The sequence below is a fragment of the Cricetulus griseus genome, assembly GCF_003668045.3.
Source record: "Cricetulus griseus strain 17A/GY chromosome 1 unlocalized genomic scaffold, alternate assembly CriGri-PICRH-1.0 chr1_1, whole genome shotgun sequence".
Classification (NCBI taxonomy): Eukaryota; Metazoa; Chordata; class Mammalia; order Rodentia; family Cricetidae; genus Cricetulus; species Cricetulus griseus.
The window spans coordinates 41,116,616-41,134,936 of NW_023276807.1; the positions used below are offsets into that span (position 1 = coordinate 41,116,616).

At 42.1% G+C, this 18,321-nt stretch overlaps 1 protein-coding gene across 2 annotated transcripts in view; it reads left to right on the top strand.

Moving 5' to 3' along the window:
• The window catches only part of Fam149a (family with sequence similarity 149 member A), a 41,937-nt gene that overhangs the window by 15,268 nt on the left and 8,348 nt on the right, over positions 1 to 18,321 (top strand). The window contains exons 1-9 of one of the 2 annotated variants that reach the window (XM_027391157.2): positions 6,262 to 6,679; positions 9,315 to 9,422; positions 9,652 to 9,790; positions 11,033 to 11,175; positions 13,088 to 13,213; positions 14,344 to 14,514; positions 15,741 to 15,931; positions 16,287 to 16,441; positions 18,106 to 18,218. In XM_027391157.2, coding sequence (XP_027246958.1) covers positions 11,090 to 11,175; positions 13,088 to 13,213; positions 14,344 to 14,514; positions 15,741 to 15,931; positions 16,287 to 16,441; positions 18,106 to 18,218 — 842 coding nt within the window. In that variant the 5' untranslated portion in view covers positions 6,262 to 6,679; positions 9,315 to 9,422; positions 9,652 to 9,790; positions 11,033 to 11,089. Of the gene's footprint in view, positions 1 to 6,261; positions 6,680 to 9,314; positions 9,423 to 9,651; positions 9,791 to 11,032; positions 11,176 to 13,087; positions 13,214 to 14,343; positions 14,515 to 15,740; positions 15,932 to 16,286; positions 16,442 to 18,105; positions 18,219 to 18,321 lie in introns of those variants that run through there. The other variant, XM_027391158.2, reaches the window with a different exon arrangement.

Genomic DNA, 18,321 nt, shown 5'->3' on the forward strand with positions numbered 1-18,321 from the left:
CACACAGGCTACTTGGTTGTTGGTTCAGACTTTGTGAGCCCCTATGCACCAAGTTAGTTAATTCTGTGAGTTTTTTTTTTTTTTTTTGTGATGCCCTTAACCCCTCTGGTTCCTACAGTCCTTCCTCCCTCTATTCAGAAGGATTCCCCAAACTCAGACTAATGTTTGGTTCTGGGTCTCTGCATCAGTTTCTATCAGTTACTGGATGAAGGCTCTCTGGTGAAAACTGGGGTAGTCACCAATCTGGTCACAGGAAATGGCCAGTTCAGGCTCTCTATCCACTATTGCTAGGAGTCTCCGATGATGTCATCCTTGTAGATTTGTACCCTTCCAGTCATCTTTTTAAGTATTCTCCCGCTCCACACACACACACACCTGATCCCTCAAGTTCCCATCCCCACCCACTCCAGTCCACACAGGATATCTCTTCTATTTTCTCTTTCTAGGGAGATCCATTCTTTTTAATCTAGCTTCTCTGGGTCTGTGGATTGTGGGATGGCCATCCTTTACTTCACAGCAAGTATCCACTGATGAGTGAGCACATACTATGTTTGTCTTCTGGGTTACCTCCCTCAGAATGATGTTTTTTCTAGTACCACCCATTTGCCTTCAAATTTCCTGATGCCATTGTTTTTTACACTCCATTGTGTAAAAGTACCACAGTTTTTTCAACTCTGAGATTCTATGCTACACCTGTCAAAATGGCTAAGATAAAAAACAAACAAACAAACAAAAAACTCACAAATGGCAGCTTCTGCTGGACAGGATATAGAGCAAGGGGAACACTCCTCCATTGTTGGTGGGAGTGCAAACTTATACAGATAATTGTACATATTAGAAATCAATATGGTGTTTTTTTTCAGAACGTTGGGAATCAGTCTACCTCAAGACCCAGCTATACCACTACTGGGCATGTGCCTAAAGGATACTGAATCATACCACAAGGACATTTGCTCAACTACGTTGTTCATAGCAGCTTTATTCATAATAATTAGAACCTGGATACGACCTAGATGCCTCTCAATAGAAGAATGGATAGAGACAAATCCTTATAAAAATAAATGTATGGGATCAGGATGGGCCAGTTTGGATAAAACTGCTGTCTTTGCAATTTTCAAAATGTTGCTGACCTTGTTTTTGTCTTCTGTATAGCAGAGAAACATCACTCAGGATAGTTTTGAAGCTTAAAGATAGGATATTACTGAATCCACGATAGATGCCAATACTAGGGCACATCTGCACGCTGCGTTTGCCAGATAATTGCCGCAGAAAGGGTGATTTCCAATCTAAACAGGATTCCCCATCTGTTCTGTAATGAAAGTCTAGTAAATCCTAAGTCTTGAAGAAACAAAACAAAAACCCCAAAGACAAAACAATAACAAAAACACATGGTATTATGGTCAGTCAAGGATTATAATGACAAAAAGGGGACATGGCGCCATCTATTGGCTTTCTTCTAGTGTTGGATGGCAATATTTTCACACCAGACCCTTGGATAACCAACCACTGAAGGAAAAGAAAAAGGAATGTTAATATAAGTGTTTTTAACTGTATTTTTTTCAAATTTTATAACAGTTTCATATTTAAGAATATTCTGTTTTAACATTTACTAGTAGGGTACATTTGTCACAAAGACCCAATCACCACTGATGTCACTATTAACTGAACTCACTTTCTGCTGATTTCACTAGATCATTAGGTATTAGTTAGTGTTCTCCAGAAAAATAGAACTAATTGGAAGCATGAATGTATCTCTCTCCCTCTCTCTCTCTCTCTCTCTCTCTCTCTCTCTCTCTCTCTCTCTCTCTGTGTGTGTGTGTGTGTGTGTGTGTGTGTGTGTGTGTGTGCAGCTGTGCTTATAAATGTATAAATTGTTCCCACAGTGGTGGATGCTCTAGACTCTAAACTCTAGAGTCTCTAGATCTACTGAATGAAAAGATTTTTATCATTTTATTACTTCAGCAAGCTGTGTTGCTGTAGATTTTGAAATTGGAGCAAAGTTGTGAATCAAATGTCATCTATAGAAATAAATTAAAATGGAACTATTCGGGTGTTGGATTGAGTCCATGAGAAATAATAGTCAGGGCAAGAGCCATGAATAATTAAGCAGTCCTCGTTTAGGCATGGACTATATGACCATCGCCTCAGCTCAGACACTTCACCTCGGTCCTTTAAGAGCCTGAAGTCAAACCTGTCTCTCTAGGCGATACTAGGAAGTAGGCTCTGTGCAAGGATCAGATCGTAGACAGCAAAGAAGCTGAAGTCAGGGGTTTGGCTTACGAAGACCTCAGAAATAGCTCAAGTGTTTTCTTATATAGCTTTCAAAGATTCACCCCCCCCAAAAAAAAAACCAAAGGAAACCTATTGGAAGCCTTAAGAGACACCAAAGCGCTAGCTCACAACTCATGATGTTTATGATGGACATGATGAAATCTAAAGTTAAGTAAACAGCAATGTGTCATAGGAGAGTTGTCTTGGTGGAATAGTGGAGGACTTGGACTCAGGAAGCTGGATTTTGGACCCCGTACCCAAGCTTCTGGGAGGACACGGGTGTGAGGCTACTCAATAGGTTGCAATGACATGGGCTCTTTCTCACTGTTGATGATAACAGGGAGTGGAATAAGGGCCAGGGACATGAGAGACAGAGACAGAGACAGAGAGGGGGGAGAGGAAGAGGGAGAGGGAGAGGGAGAAAGAGAGGGAAGGGGGAGTGAGTATTCATCTGGGAAATATCAGCATATGCTTGCCAGTACCTCCCACTGCTGTGTTTGTTGAACAAGAGGGTCAACATAGTTATTCCATCCCTGTCCCACTGTTGGCTCTCTGTGTAGAAGGTTGATGCCTCCTCTCATAAGTGGAGTTTTCAGTCTAAGCCATCGTTCTTGGCATCTCCAATAGGCTCTGCTATCCATTCCATATGCCAATTAAAGTGAATAACGGTGAAAGTAAAGAGTAACGGTGGGAAAAAATCGGAAAGGGATTTTATTCAATGTGACCATATTGGGAGGGGAAACCAATAAAGGGGTCTAGTGAGCCCACATTTATCTTCTGGATCCAGACATGAGTTTCATATTTTAAACAGAAGATGAGTGAGGGCCAAGCCTGAATAATTAAGCAATAATTAAGCATCTTGGTCTAGATGTGGACAAAATGATCATTGTTTCAGCCCAGAATCTGTTCTTTGGTCCTCCCAGGTAGTCCACAGAAGTCCTTATTTTTGAAAGGGACAAGATGCTTCATGGTGTGGCAATGCCCTCATGTTGCCTTCCCCTGGGTGTGGTATGCCCTCTGGTCTGTCATCCAGGGATCCAAATTTTGCTTATCTGTGCCTTCAGTCAAAGCAAAGGCGACAGACACAAAATGAAGACAGGAATGTCAGTCTTCTTCCTGCTTTTAATTATCCCTTGGGCCCAATTGAGGAGTTGATACTCTTCAGCAGTAACAGTTGGGAGCACCTGTTTGAGCTGTTTTATTCAGACCTTCACAGACACAAAGGAAATGGCCTGTAATAGCTTTGTCATCCACATTTAGATGTGCTAAGACTTTTCAGACTCTTGAGAAGGCTGAGGGTATTAGCGTGTGGATGCAGTATAATGGCTTGTGACTAGTAGAAGGATTGCTGAGGATGCAAGATGGCTTCGGATCCTTTGGCATCCTTCTCGATGAGAAGTGGGTTTAATGTCTATGCCTTTGACCTCATGGCTGCTTTAATTACAGTTTGTAGCAGAAGTGTCACCAAACAATTTCAGAGGAGGGGAGAGGGGGTTAGAAGAAAGAGGAGGGGAGAAGAGGAGGGGAGAGGAGGACAACAGAGAGCAGGAAAATCAAGTCAGGGGAAGAATAGAGGAGAGCAAGAAGAGTGATACCATCATAGAGGGAGCCATTATAGGTTTAAAGAGAAATCTGGCACTAGGGAAATATCCAGAGATCTACAAGGTTGACCCCAACGAACAATCTAAGCAATAGTCGAGAGGCTACCTTAAATGCCCTCTCCAATAATGAGATTGATGACTACCTTATATGCCATCTTAGATCCTTCATCCAGTAGCTGATGGAGACATATGCAGACACCCACAGCTAAACACTGAGCTGAAGCCTGGAACCCAGTTGCAGAGAGGGAGGAGTGATGAGCAAAGGGGTCAAGACCAGGCTGGAGAAACCCACAGAAAGAGGGCTGACCTGAACAAGGGGTTGCTCATGGACTCCAGACTGATAGCTGGGAAACCAGCATAGGACTGTTCCAGATCCCCTGAACCAGGATGTCAGTTTGGAGGTCTGGTTAATCTATGGGGCCTCTGGCAGTAGATCAGTATTTATCCCTAGTACATGAATGGACTTTGGGAACCCATTCCACATAAAGTGATACTCTACTCAGCCTAGTCACACTGGGGAAGGTCTAAGCCCTGCTCCAAATGATATGACAGACTTTGAAGATCCCCCATGGAAGGCCTCACCCTCCCTAGGGAGCAGAAAGGGGATGGGATAGGTAGTTGGTGGGGGGCAGGGGAGGAGGAGAGGGTGAGGGAACTGGAATTGACATATAAATGAAGCTCGTTTCTAATTTAAATAAAAAAGGAATGTGTGTGTGTGTGTGTGTGTGTGTGTGTGTGTGTGTGTGTGTGTGTGTGTGTGTATTTATAAACAAAAACAATTTCAGGCCAGGCTTCGATGGAGTTGACAATGTCTACTCTAGTTTCTTGTAGTCCAAGGCTACCATGTTGGATGGTGGCCATCCTATGACAAGAACTATTTGAAGATGTCTTAAGACTTACACAAAAGGAAAGCCCAACTAAAACCAGGCTGTTAGCCACTTAGTAGCCATTGGATGTCGAATTGCATGGACACCTGCATGAACCCAGCATGGATCCTCCAGATTGGATCAGTCACAGGTGAAAGTGAGAGTGACCTCACATGCAGCAGCAAACAATTTTGACAGCATGTCTGAACTCTGTGGATAATGAACATGCAGAAATGGGTTTCTATATTTTTAAAAACATTTTTTAAAATTAAAATACAATCATGTTGTTTACCTCCATCTTCTTCTCCAAGCCTTCCTTCCCATGCTCCCCCCACTCACTCACTCTCAAATCCATGGCCTGTATTTTTTTAATTGTTGCTATATATACATATATATGTATGTATAAATATTCCTAATTATTTAAGTAAAACTGTTCAGACCATATGTTACTTATGTATGTGATTTCAGGGCTGATCATTCGGTATTGGATAACGAATTTTGTGCTCTTTCCTGAAGGCTATTACTCCCACTCTCAGCATTTTTTTTTAAGTTGCCTATTTCTTTGAGGATGATGACAATGGATGTGCTAACAACAGAGGGTGGATTCTCATGGGGCCTCAACCTCAGAGTTTTTAGTTTGAGTTTTTGCAGCTGGAGATTGCACTCAGGGTCTTATATGTATCAGATAAGCAGTTAACCACTGAGCTGCACATCTAGAACCATTGTTTCATTCCAGTAAGTTGGCTGTGCATCAATATTCAAAAGTAGATATCTGGAACACACATGCAAACACACATGCACACACGAATGCAAGAATAAACACACGTACATTTCAAGCACAGACATGCACTCGAATATACACACAGACACACACATACGAATGAACATGACAGCACATTTGTAATCTCAGTGATCACTCTGGAGACTGCAGCAACAGGACTGCTACAGTCGGAGGCTAGCCCTGGCTACATAGTGAGTTCCTGACCAACTAGAGCTACAAAGAGTGAGATCTCATCTCAGAACATGCAAGAAAACAAACAACGCCTTAAAGAGCCAGCAAGTCAAACAGCAATGATGCTCTCTGGTTTGCAGTAAAACAACTGGTTTGCATGAGTTTAAGCATCTGTTTGCAGAGGAGACAGCACCGGAAAGGATGCTAATCTTGTGTGTCATCAGACACAAAGCTCCAGTGAACTGAATAATTGATCTTGCATTTACTAGATCTGGGGCTTGCCTTCTCACTTGAAACCTTGCTTCTCATTGATGCAGGGAGGAGGGATGTGAAAATCTCATACAGTTCCTTGCCTCTCTCTCAGGAATCTATGCTATTTCGGAGAAGCTAGGCTAGAAGCACCAGGGTTTGGGAAATCCAGATTTCAAAGAGGACTATGGGGCTGGCCAGGGGAGGCCACCAAAATTCTCCTCCCTGTATAAAGAAATCTGTGATCTGCCAAAGCAGGGGCCAGCTTTTGCTGAGGTCCTGGCCAGAGAGGGCGGGAAGGGGCGGGGAGTGCTGGCCACGATTCTGCCTACTCCAGTCAGGGCCCAGGCAGGAGGCAGGGGAGATCGGAGGGTCGGGAGACCTAGCTGTGGCATCCAGCCTCCACCGGACCTGAGGGTCCGGAGCGGGAAGCCGTGCTCGGAGGCCCGCGAGCCGCCTCGCCCATGGGCCCCACTGATCCAGCAGGGAGCGCCGCTGGCTGCGTCTCTGGGAGCTCCTGGGTCCCGGGCGCCTCGCGGCGGCAGGGCCAGCGCTAGCCGGGCTCGGGGCGCAGGGCTGGGCCGGCGCGGAGCTAAGGCCCCGGGGAAGTGGGGACATGTGGCAGTCCTCTCCCCGCGTGGAGCTGGCACCGGGAGCCATCGTACCGTGTTGCCCAGGCCTCGAGGCTCAGGGCCCGGCCTGTGGGACACTAGTCAGAGTCTGGGGCTGATTGTGATTGGGTAAGTTCGCCACCCAGCAGGGTGCAGTGAGTTCTAGTTCATGGCTTGTTTGTGTGAGAAGTGCGTGTTTTTTTCCCCCTGGCCTGCAAAGGAGAAATTCATCTCGTCAGTGCGTTCCTTCCGGCATTCATTCATGAAATCGTGGCGTGCTGACATCAGCAGGCCTTCCCAAATGACGTTACTTCTTTGCTTCTCAAAGAAGCAATTATGGTTGCTTCTTGGGCTTCGGAGGACCACCCTTGGGTGTGTTTGTTACAGAATCTAAAATCAGATCCTTGCTGACTTTAATTAGGGGGTAGAAGAGCGCTTGCTTAGCATGCATGAGGCCCTGTGCTCAACAGCCAGCTCCGAATAAAAAATAGAAATAAAAAATAAAAAAATCGAAAGCTTCATTATCCTGCATTTTAATCTAGAGACTGTACCCAGTGTATCCATTTCAAGTACTCCTTTTAACAGATGAATGGTGTTTTGAAGACTGTGAGGGCTGTTTAACATTTGAATTTCCACAGGGCAGTTGGACCCAAGTTTGCAGGTTATCAAAAATACACCAAGAAAAAAAAAAGTAAAAACAGGGTAAGTCTAGTGTCTGGAAGAACTATTGGAGATCAATATTCAGACCCAATTTTGATGTGCCAGCAAGTTAGCGCATTGTGGTCCCATTCAGTCTACCCCAAGGGAAGCCACCTCTTGGTTTCAAATGTGCACACAACAAAACTGTTACTATCTCTAATATTTAAGCATCAGGGAAGAACTAACAGAAAATTATCAAATGTCTATGTATTAGATACCATAACTTTAATTTTAAAAATATAGCATAGGATATGTCCTGTGGGTTTGCATACTGTTTTTTTAGGCTGAGTAGATAGAATATAGACGAGTTGATAGTTTACAGGGGAGTAAGATGTTCAAAGTTATGCATGTAATGACAAATCAGTGTTTTGCTGGAGAACAGAGAAGCCTAAGGTTTAAGACATAATAACAACATAATATAAGAAACAAAGACCCTTTAGACTGTGTTTTGTATTCACCATGTTACTGCCTCATACTTCCTGGAAAGTGTTCATGTTAGCCATCCTGCGGTGAGGTCCCTCGTATCTTCTTCATGACCTTGGAGTCCACACTTGTAGGAGAATGGCTGCTGTGTTGTCAGTTTACAGAAGTGGGCGTTGAATTCAAGTGTCAGTGGTGGGCCCATCATGAAGATGATGTCAGGAAAGAATGACATTAAAGTCATCCATTACACCAAAGTTTTAAAGTTACTGGAGGGCATATTACTCACATCTAAATTATATTCCTTATTATTCAAAAAACATCTACTTGATGTTATATTGGTTGGTCTTGGGAAATCTGATTTGTAAGAATTTCTATGATTAAAAGTTTAATCACAATGTAAGTGATTTTAAATATGTCTTAGAAACAACTGAACAGCTCAAATAGAAAGTTGCTCTTTAGCACAAATGCTGGGCAGAGTGTGTGGCTCTGCCTCATATAGAGAGTCTCTGGGTTCAAGCCCAACAACACCAGATTAAAAAAGAGTGTAAAACCTTGTACTGTGCTATGTCCTTTTCTCTGTTCCCCTTTCACAGCTTTGCCTCAATTATTTAACTGTACCTACGAATGCAGGTAGCATGAATGGAAAATAACACAATTCTGTTAATCATTGTTGTACAAACAACATCAGTGGAAGGCAGATGTTCTTGGATAACCTCTGCAGATTGTGTTAATTTTTAAAAGCCCCCTTTGTGATAGAGGACTATAAGTATGGAGGGAAAGGCAGGGTATTTTCCATTTATATCAAAAATCCAAAAGTTAAAAGTTAGGTACCACTTTAACTAAAAGCAAAGCCAGCCTTTTTTCATGAAGCACACAGAGTAAGTGGTGTCTTTATCTTAAATACTGAAAGCTGGAGGTTTTTCCCAGTCTTAAGCTAATAGGTGTTTTATTTATGTGGAAATTTATGATTGCTACTAACAAACAAAAGTGGTTTACTGTTACACAAGCAGAAGATAGTTTGATGAGGGGGGAGTAAATGTTTTAGAAGGTTCATTGAAAAGGCATTTTAATGATTAACATGCCATGTTGTTTTAATAGTTTGCTTAGATTTTAGATATCCTAATTTTCCATTCAATTTTAGTATTGCAGAGCCCTTTAGAAGTCAGAATGCACACCAGACAATAGTAGCAAATCAGATGTTTGGATGGTCTCTGGACAATTCAAAATAGTTTGCTATATTTCAGAATTGATACTGGATCAACAATCACTGGCTGGCATGCTCATTGGGATTTGTTAAGTACAAAGGGGCTTGGTTAAGAGACACCGTGAACCCAGTTTGTGGTCCACTTGCCAAGCCCTAGACCTTGGAAAAGAACTATGTCAGAAGTCTGTCAATTATTCCTACAACTTCTTACTTTCTGACTTCTCCACAAACAATTGTTAATTATATATTCGGACCACATACATATTCATGTAGGTTATTGGCAACCTTGATTCTAAGAAAAATTAAAATAAGGAGTTCCTTGGCCTCGGTGACAAGGGAAGAGGAGTGACCCTGGACAACAGGGATTCTAAGTCAATGAAGGACACGTGTGATCATGTTAGAGCCTTGTCCCACTTCCTTGGTTTCCTTTCTTTTCAGAAGGGGGCTTTCTGAAGGACTGGGGAAGCGCAGTTCCACAAAGAGCAAAGATCCCCTGCCTACAAATTTTACAAGAAATGTGCAGAAAGCCATTGACAAGTATGCCAGGTAAGAAGTAATCATTGTCAGTGCTGCAGGTGTCCCAAGCAAAACTGTGCACAGTAAACATGGGGGAGGGGATCGGGTATATTACAAAGTGATTGTTAAACCAGTCTGCTGTGAACTCGGCAAATACATTTAAAGGAACAACGAGGAATCGAGCCTAGAGAAGTCAAGCCCATGCAGAATGTCTGCTCTTCCCAGCTCATATGTCTGTCACCTGTGTTCCCTCCTGCAGTGAGTCCCTTTCATCCTTTTCATCCAGTGGGAGCCACACACCCACGGAGGCCCACAATTCATGGCCTGGCTCTTCCACACAGAGTTCCACTACTGGATTGTCTACAGAGAGGAGCTCAGTTTCTTCTTGGAGAGATGATGTATGTCTTTTTTTAATTTCAGTTACCTGTGGGTATGATTTATGGGGAATTCCCCCTAGTGATTTACTAGTTTGTGTCTGGGTGGGTCGGTGGGTGGACATACACTGAACTGTGGTGCCCATTCAGAAGTCAAAGGTCAGTTTTGCATATATATCTTCCTCTATCACTCTACACCTTTTTGATTTGGACAAGGTCTCTCACTAAACCTGGAATTAGTCCAGGATCAGCCTGTCTCTACCCCTCCCCCCAGGACTACAGGTGCATGCTCCCATACCCAGCCTTCACTTGGGTGCTAAGGATCCATAACAGGCCCTCACTGTACATAATGAGCTCTGCCCCCAGCCCTAAGAATTCCTTTCTTATATTCAGAAGGAATCTGTTTACATTTATCTAAGCATTATGAAGTATATCATACATATTATATATATATATATATATATGCATTTATACGGTTACATGTAAGTATCAAAATGTCAAAATATAGAGAAAAATAAATTTTCTGATTAACTCATAGCCCAGAGTCATAGCTGTTGTTTTGTTTTTCACACCCCACAACCCCGCCTGCCATTGCACTTTACTTTAAAAAGTATCCTGTGGCTAGAAACTTGAGATGAAACCTTTATGGTTAATGAAAGTAAGAGAAAGTTTTGGGAAAGCAAAAACTATGAAACATCTCCATGATTAGCGGACAGTGGCACACTCACATGGACCCTTGGCAAAGCCAAACATTTCACTTTCGCCTTCTAACTTGAGACAAGTCATCAACTTTATCCCTACTTTGGGTGTTTTGTGACTGTGGGATTCTCAGATAGGCAAGTTATTCAGCTAACAGTTCTGGTTTTGCTAAGATTTGCAGAATCCTTAGTCTCCTCTGTCCTTTCCCCATCCCCCAGGATGATGGCTATGGACAGATGAGTATCTGTATCTACGAGGAATCTTAAATGAGTCTCATACCTGATGCTGTAAACCTTATCTTTATTTAACAGTTAATGAATGTGAGGTATAATATAGGATGTCATTGTTCAGAAAAGTAAATATTGCTACACTGGTCTATCTGGTTACAGAGCCCACCATTTTAGCTTGTTTTACACCTTCTAATTTAGTGGTCTCCAATTTATAAATATTGATTGAGGAGCCCATGTTCTGTAACTTTTAGTGTGGTATCTATGTGATGAGATCAGGCGTTTCAGGGTAATGTGGCCATAAACTAACGTGGTGTTTGAATACGTACTTCCATTTCAGGAATTTGACAAAGTCAATGCTCAGAAAGTCCAGCAGCTGTTCTGGGAGGTTGAGGAAATGCTATTTGAAGAGAAAGTGAGTCCCCAGACCCAGAATCTCCTGGCCGAGTGCAGTGAGTGGGCAAGAAGATCCCTCCATCTCAGGTACAGAAGTGGCCATAAACATCTTCCTACTTGGGGGTTTGATCCACCCACAATTGATTTCCGTTTATTCAGACATTGTGACTGAGAGCGTTTACCAGTCACAGTATTATCCAGAATTCAGTCCCATCTTGACAGTCACATCCTTTTAGAGTAGGTCCCAAGGAAACCTTGACACATGGCAGCATCATATGCCTTTAACTTGTCAGAAGCAAATCCAGGTCATTCTCAGAAAGATGTCATATCCATGGCAGATGCAAGAATCTGAGGAGTGACCCTTTATCCGCACTTTATCCCTGAGTGGCAAGCATCTGTCATTACTGAGAGCTTGATGGCAGGGGAGGGGAGGAGGGATGGTAATGGTTATTCTACAGAGACCTGAGTGATCATTTGCTGGAAAACTGACTAGATGACCCTATTCTATCTCTACTTCGCATCAAAGGAGACATTATTTTTTTATATATTCAAGATGGTGAAATTGTATATTTGGTGGAAAGGAAGTGTTGTTTTCTTCACCCAGCCTTGCTACTGAGGGAGAAACCTGTTTCAGTGTTCTTGAGTTCTGAGCTGAGGCGAATGAATTGGAATACTAACATAAATATATATGGTTTTTCTGATTAGCTTATCAAGGAAACTTTAAAAAAATGTCTTAGCTCAGTGTGGTGATGCATGCCTGTAATCCTGGTATTTAGGAGGCTGATGGGGGGTTGTGAGATGAAAGCCAGCCTGGGATACATAGTGAGACCATGTTCTCAGAAAACACACACACAAAAAAAAAAACAACAAAAGCAACAACCAAACAGCCAACAACAAAGAAGGCTTGCCCAAGCAGTTTTAAGGAATTCTTTATAACCCTTATCTTAAAGAATATGCTATGTGCAGTGACTGTGAGAGTGCACTTTCCTGGGCATGGTGTACTTCTCAAAATATCATGTGCCCAGGCTTCTTTCTCTCACCATCATCTTACATTTGACCAGGAAAACCAAGCATGGAAGATAGAAAAAGAAAAGGAACATAAGCCAATTGTATATGTTTATGTATTTTTATTAACTGGGCCTATGCAAATTACCACCTGTAGCAAGTTGGACATACTCAGGTTGGACATACATTCTCTCTAAACCATCCATCACTCCTGCAAGATAACCATGATTCTGACTTGCTCCTGACCAATCAATAAATGAAATAAGTGGTGAAGGAGCTGGGCATCTCTGCTCACAGTCTCCTCCCAGACCCCGCACAGAATCATTCTGCCCTCTCCAAGCCTGAGTTTTTTCTCCATCACCATGGTGACTCTCTTGACCCACACACCCTGTGTGTCCTTCAGAGTCAGCGCTGCATCCTGTTTAAAATCATAAAACATTTTCCCTTTGTCTGGTCAAAGAAAATCCGCAGCCTGAAAAAGGGAAAGCATATCGACCCCAGAGGCTCTTTGAGGCCAGTACGGGACTGATCCAGCCCCTGATCATGGATGCCAATGGGGAGGCCCCTGCACTCCTGGAAGCCTCTGGAGGTGGACTGGCGTTTTGCCCTGGTGTGTGTGTGGGACTTTGAGAGCCCATCCCACTTGAAGGGATGTGCTCTGTCTCTGGACACATGGGGAGGGACCTAGGCCCAGCACAGGAAGATTTGGTGGACTTGGTGGAGCCCCTGTTGGGGGCCCTACCCTGCCTGGGGAGTGGTGGGTGGATGGGGTGGGGGGTAGGTTGGAGGTGGGGGAGAAGGAATGGGGGTGAGGGGAGGGAGAGGGGAATTACATGTGAAACAAGTCTGTTCCCTAACTTGAATTAATAATAATAATAATAATAATAATAATAATAATAATAATATTAGAAAAAAAAGATGCCAAACAGCAAAAGAAAAAGAAAAAAAAAAAGAAAAGAAAATCCGCAGTTTCTTAGCTTTTCTTCCCTTGCAGGCTGATAGGAAGACAGCTCATCCCGCCAAGTGATGAAGGTTTCCGACATTTCCAGGGGAGCCTGCCTAGTTCTGCTACCCACAAACCCTTACCTCCTGTTCCTGGTCACATCAGAAACATCAGAGAGTAAGTTTATATATGTAGTTTGCACAAATACATACATACATACATACATACATACATACATACATACATACATACATACATACACACACATAGTACCCAGCATGATAATATGCACATGTGATCTGAGCACTTGAGAGGTATAAGCAGAGGGATCCGGTAATTTTCAGCTGCTTTGCAAACTTGAGGCAAACCTGGGCTACATGAGACTGACTCAAAAAACTTAACCCAAAAATGTTTGTTAACTTTATTGTAGTTCTCCTTCAATGTTTAACTCTTTGGAGAGCCTTGGCTTCAACTAATTTGTGTGCAGAGTCAGATTAGTGGGGGACAGTGGTTTTCATGAGATGCTTCTGATTGATGCTTTGCCTTTAGATATGTTTGTGTGTACATGCATGAAAAACATACATGTAACAAGCATGTAAGTACAGGGGAATTAATGTCAGTGTATTTTTAAGGACCCTAAAAGGTAACCTCATGCAGAATCAAACACCTGGTTGTGATGAGTTCTAAGCTTCAAGGCATGAGTGGAAGAAACAAAATTCCATCCTATTGTCTTTCAGTCATTTACATATTTTGGTGAATCCTTTTGATACCATGTATGCAAATGGGAGGTTGTTCTATCATATCCCTTTATAACTGCAAAGATAATCTGTTTACTATGTATACTGGTTTATGAGTTTAGACGTCTTTAAATTTTTTATGATTTCTGGGGTTAAATGTTTCAGAAGAAAGCTGGGTGTGGCAGCAGGTACCTGGAATTCCAGTGCTGGGGAGGTAGAGGCAGGCAAATTCCTGGAGCGCACTGGCCAGGTAACCTGGAGCCTTCTAGGCAAGCTCCAGGCTAAGGAGAGCACCCATCTCAAAATACAGGGTGGATAGCTCTTGAACCAAGACCCAAGGTTGTCCTCTGACTTCCACATTCAAACACACCCTTGATCAAGAGTATACACATGCGCGCGTGTGCATGCGCGCACACACACGTTCAGAAAATGGGACTTTTGTCAAATGTAATATTTGGTGATGTTTCAGAGATTGTGTACCTTGTAGATAACTTATAAGCCTAAGACTGTCAAGAAAGCATTGTATCCTTTTGTTCTACAAACTCCCATGTAGAATGTTTTTGCTCCTAGGTTGTGTGTCTCTGGCTCTCAGATAGTCCCAGAGGCACCCTCAGCCTCTACTCTGACAGACCCTGATGGCACAGAGTTGACTGACCCCACATCATCCTCATCCCTAGAAGAAGAGGTGTACCACGTGGATGGAAACATGGAGGAATATTTTGCTTTTGACAGAAAACAGGAGTAAATTGAATTTTATTTGACATATAATATCAATATACCACATGCTTTTAGTATTCTGTGTTTGTTACTTATGAAAAATTCCTATTATCTTGAGAGAAATATACCCTCAAAGGTTTTAGATCCTTGCAGGGAGTGTAAATGCTAGAGCAGGGCAGTACTTCCTTCTCGGCACTGTGGTGAATAGAAAAGCAAGGGTTTGTCTAGCAAGATAGTGACAGTGGACAAGGACATTGGAGCTCCACTTTCCTTACACTTAGCTTCCTGGGGGATAGAGAGGAAGTTCCAATATTGATGCTAAATGCCTATTTTCTTTTAAACAGCTGTGACATATGAAACATTTGCCCCATGATTGAAATCAGTACATTAAAAAAGTAACTGGGTACTGAAGCAAGTCTTAGCAAGTATAAGAAGTCACATTGAGTATCTTTTCTGACCACCATGGCTTTCCTATAGAAATCCAGAAAATTCATCAAGAGAGAAGTTAGATACTCCTGAATTGTCAATCTGTTGCAAGACAAATGGTGACAGGAACACAGTACAGCAAAGTTGATGGCCCCCAACAACAGCAGCTTGAAAAGAGGGGTTTGTGACCCTAAATGCCATGTTTAGAAATAAAGGACCTGGACTGGTGTGAGGGCTCCTTGGGTAAAAATCTTTGCTGTGCAAGTCTAGTGTAACTGAGTTTGATCACTGGATTCTACAGTGGAATGACAGAGCCCATTCCTGAGAAGCTGTCTTCTGACTTCCACTTATATGCCATGGCACACATACCCACACAATACACATCATATAGACAGGCAGTAAGAAGATATAGGAATACAGAGAGACCTTTGGTAAGCCAATTCTACACATGAAGAATAGAAGAAACTAAACTTGCTGATAGTTAAGGAAATAACAAAGATCAGAGTAGAAATAAAGATTCAAGAAAAAAGAATTAAACATATTGATGAAGTTTTCATTTTTCTTCTCTGTTTTGTTTCCTCCAATTCTGTTGACATATATTTGACAAATTAAAATTGTATATTTTAAAAATAACAATGGGATGTTTACAAGGAATATGTCATATATAAAGATAGATGGTGATAGATGGACACACAGATAGATAGGTAGATGATAGATAGATAGATAGATAGATAGATAGATAGATAGATAGACAAAAACACATAGATGATTATTTCAGCCTTAACCCTGGATATTCTAGTAATTTGAGTGGGTTTCATCCTTAGTGGAGATGAGCATCTGGAACAGAACCCAACACTCCGAGGCAGAAAGTGGCATCGACATGGGCTTCCTCCCATTTCCCCTCATGACTGTATCAGAGATGCTGTGGCAGCAGAAGTGTTCGATCATGTTTGGACCAATGTGGTAGAAATACTGGAAGATCTCACTAGAAGGACCTGGGAATCTGCACTCACAGGTACTTACTTACAGAGTTTGACCTCCTGGAAAGAATAGAAAAGACCAAACCACCACAGCTCACACTCCCCACCTCCTGTGTGGGCTGGACCCAAAACATGAGTGAAATAAGGAGTAACCATTCTGCTGTCTACACAGACAATCTTTGATCATATAAGAGGGGCATCATTGTTCTGGAGGCTCTTCCTTGTCCCATTGTATAATCTGTTCTCTGATCACTGAGAAGATCACCACAGTAGCCTGTTGTCCACTGGAGTCTCTGCCCTCTGCTGCAGGGTTGTTTAATCAATGTCTATGGTGTAAACTCATGGTAACTCAGGACATACATTTCTTGTTGATTTTTTCTGTTGACACAGATGAAAAAGCACATAAAGAAAAATTGAAAGTAACTGAACATAGACCTCCGCACGTGCTCGTGTCTCGTGTCAGCACTGATGTTCCCAGTGTCCCCCCATCTCGAAGCTCTGAGACACTCCATACATCCTTGGCTTCCCACTTTAATCCTCCCCAGGTACATGCACTGGCACCTGGTTTCTCTGTCCCTTGATTTATATTTCTATTATTTATATTCTGTGTTTTATATAACATATATACATATATATAATATATCAGATGCTTTGAGGAAGATAATGGTTGGATGAAACTAGTCACTAACTTAGTGAAACAAAATGGTAACACAGGGTCAGATACCATGCATTCTGTGAGGGGTGGGGAAGGAACGAAGAAATTGGGGAAGGGAGAAAGAGTGAGGGAGGAAAACTGAAGAATTGAGGAGAGAATCTGTGTCTTGATTAGAGGTGGAGGCTTGAGTTTTTAGAGGTGACACCTGAGTAGGAATTTGAAGAAATGAGTAGCATGGATGGGGTTTTGGGTTAGGACCTTTCAGACCCAGTATCATTGTGTGTCAGTGAAAACAGATGTATCTGAGACCAGCATTTGAATGGAGAGTTTAAATGACAGAACACTAGAAACCACAGGGCACTGGAGCAAACTCAGGGGGGTTAGAGGTAAGAGACGTGTGAGTTACCATTTCAGATGTGTTTACTCTTCTCCGCATTAGTCTCTTTATGTGTTGAGAAGAATATACGGTCTAATAATTGTTCTCAGGCTCATATTCTAGAAATATGAGAGAGTTCATGGCACAGAATCTGCATAAGTCCTCAGTGCAGTCTTCCATAATTTGTCTTTCTTTAAAGATGGAGCTGCAGGTGAGGCTAGAGAAGATTGGTGTACTCATGGGATATCATCAGGGTAGCAGCGAGTCTGAACATGATGCTTAACTCAGCTCATCTGTGTTGGGGAGCAGAATAAAAGGATGATTTGCAAGTTTTGTTCCAGAGCTATACACCCTTATCCCCCCCACATAAACAAGAAGGAGCAGCACAGTTGCTAGCAGAGTGACTAAGGGTTTGTTCTTTACATCTAGGGTGCAAGTCTGGACCCTGGCATAATGTGAGTCCTTTTCCTGCAAAACCTCTGTGTCATTTGTGCAGTTGGAAGCTCTTAATGTATTTAAGCCTTTTACTAGTGTATCAAGTAGACACTAGGTATTGGCTTCTATTATAATCACATGCTAGTTATATGTTCCACTTAATTAAATTGCTTTAGATCATAAGTTTTGTGGGATTCAGAGAAAAAATTCATATCTTTTGCAAAGCTGTATAAGCCTAAATGATGAGTAAGATTTGTTAAACTGAGAGAGAAAGAAAGAAGTTAAGAAAGGAAGGATGAAAGGAAGAAACCCAAACAACAAAAAACCAAGAGGCAAAAACACAAACCTAGCTTGGAATACATAAACAGAAAACTTTGATAAGAATGAACAGAAATAGATATGAATGGGGTTTGTAGTTATATCTTGGCAGAGGGTCTGGGATGCGTTACACCCGGTAAAGCTTGTCTGCCAGTCTGGCTTTGCTGTCTAGCATAAGGCCTTACTGATAACCTTTCTTTGCTTTTCTGGTTTGAAAGTAATTTTTGAAGTTGCTACTTGCTTGCTATTGCTTTTGGTCTCTGATACATTCAACATAATAGTCCTTGCTTTGTTCCATATGAACATGAACTATATAAAGATGGCACCTATAGTTTTATTTATTTATAAAATGCAACATTTGGTACATTATTCCTCTCATTAGCTAATTGACTGCCTGCTGATTAATGTTACTGTTCTGTTTTTAGTTTTCTCAGCTCCATCGATTTTCCAGCAACTTCTACAGTGACTTGAGTGGTGTAATGACGATTCAAGCCAAACCCCTTCAGCAGAGACCCACCTACTTTGCAGATAAAATACAGTAAGTATTAAAGAATTACCTAGCATGCAAGGACAGAAACAGATTCTTCTAGTATCAGTCACCAGGTTAGAAGAGGAAAGGGGAGCATCCTGCTCTTCATTGA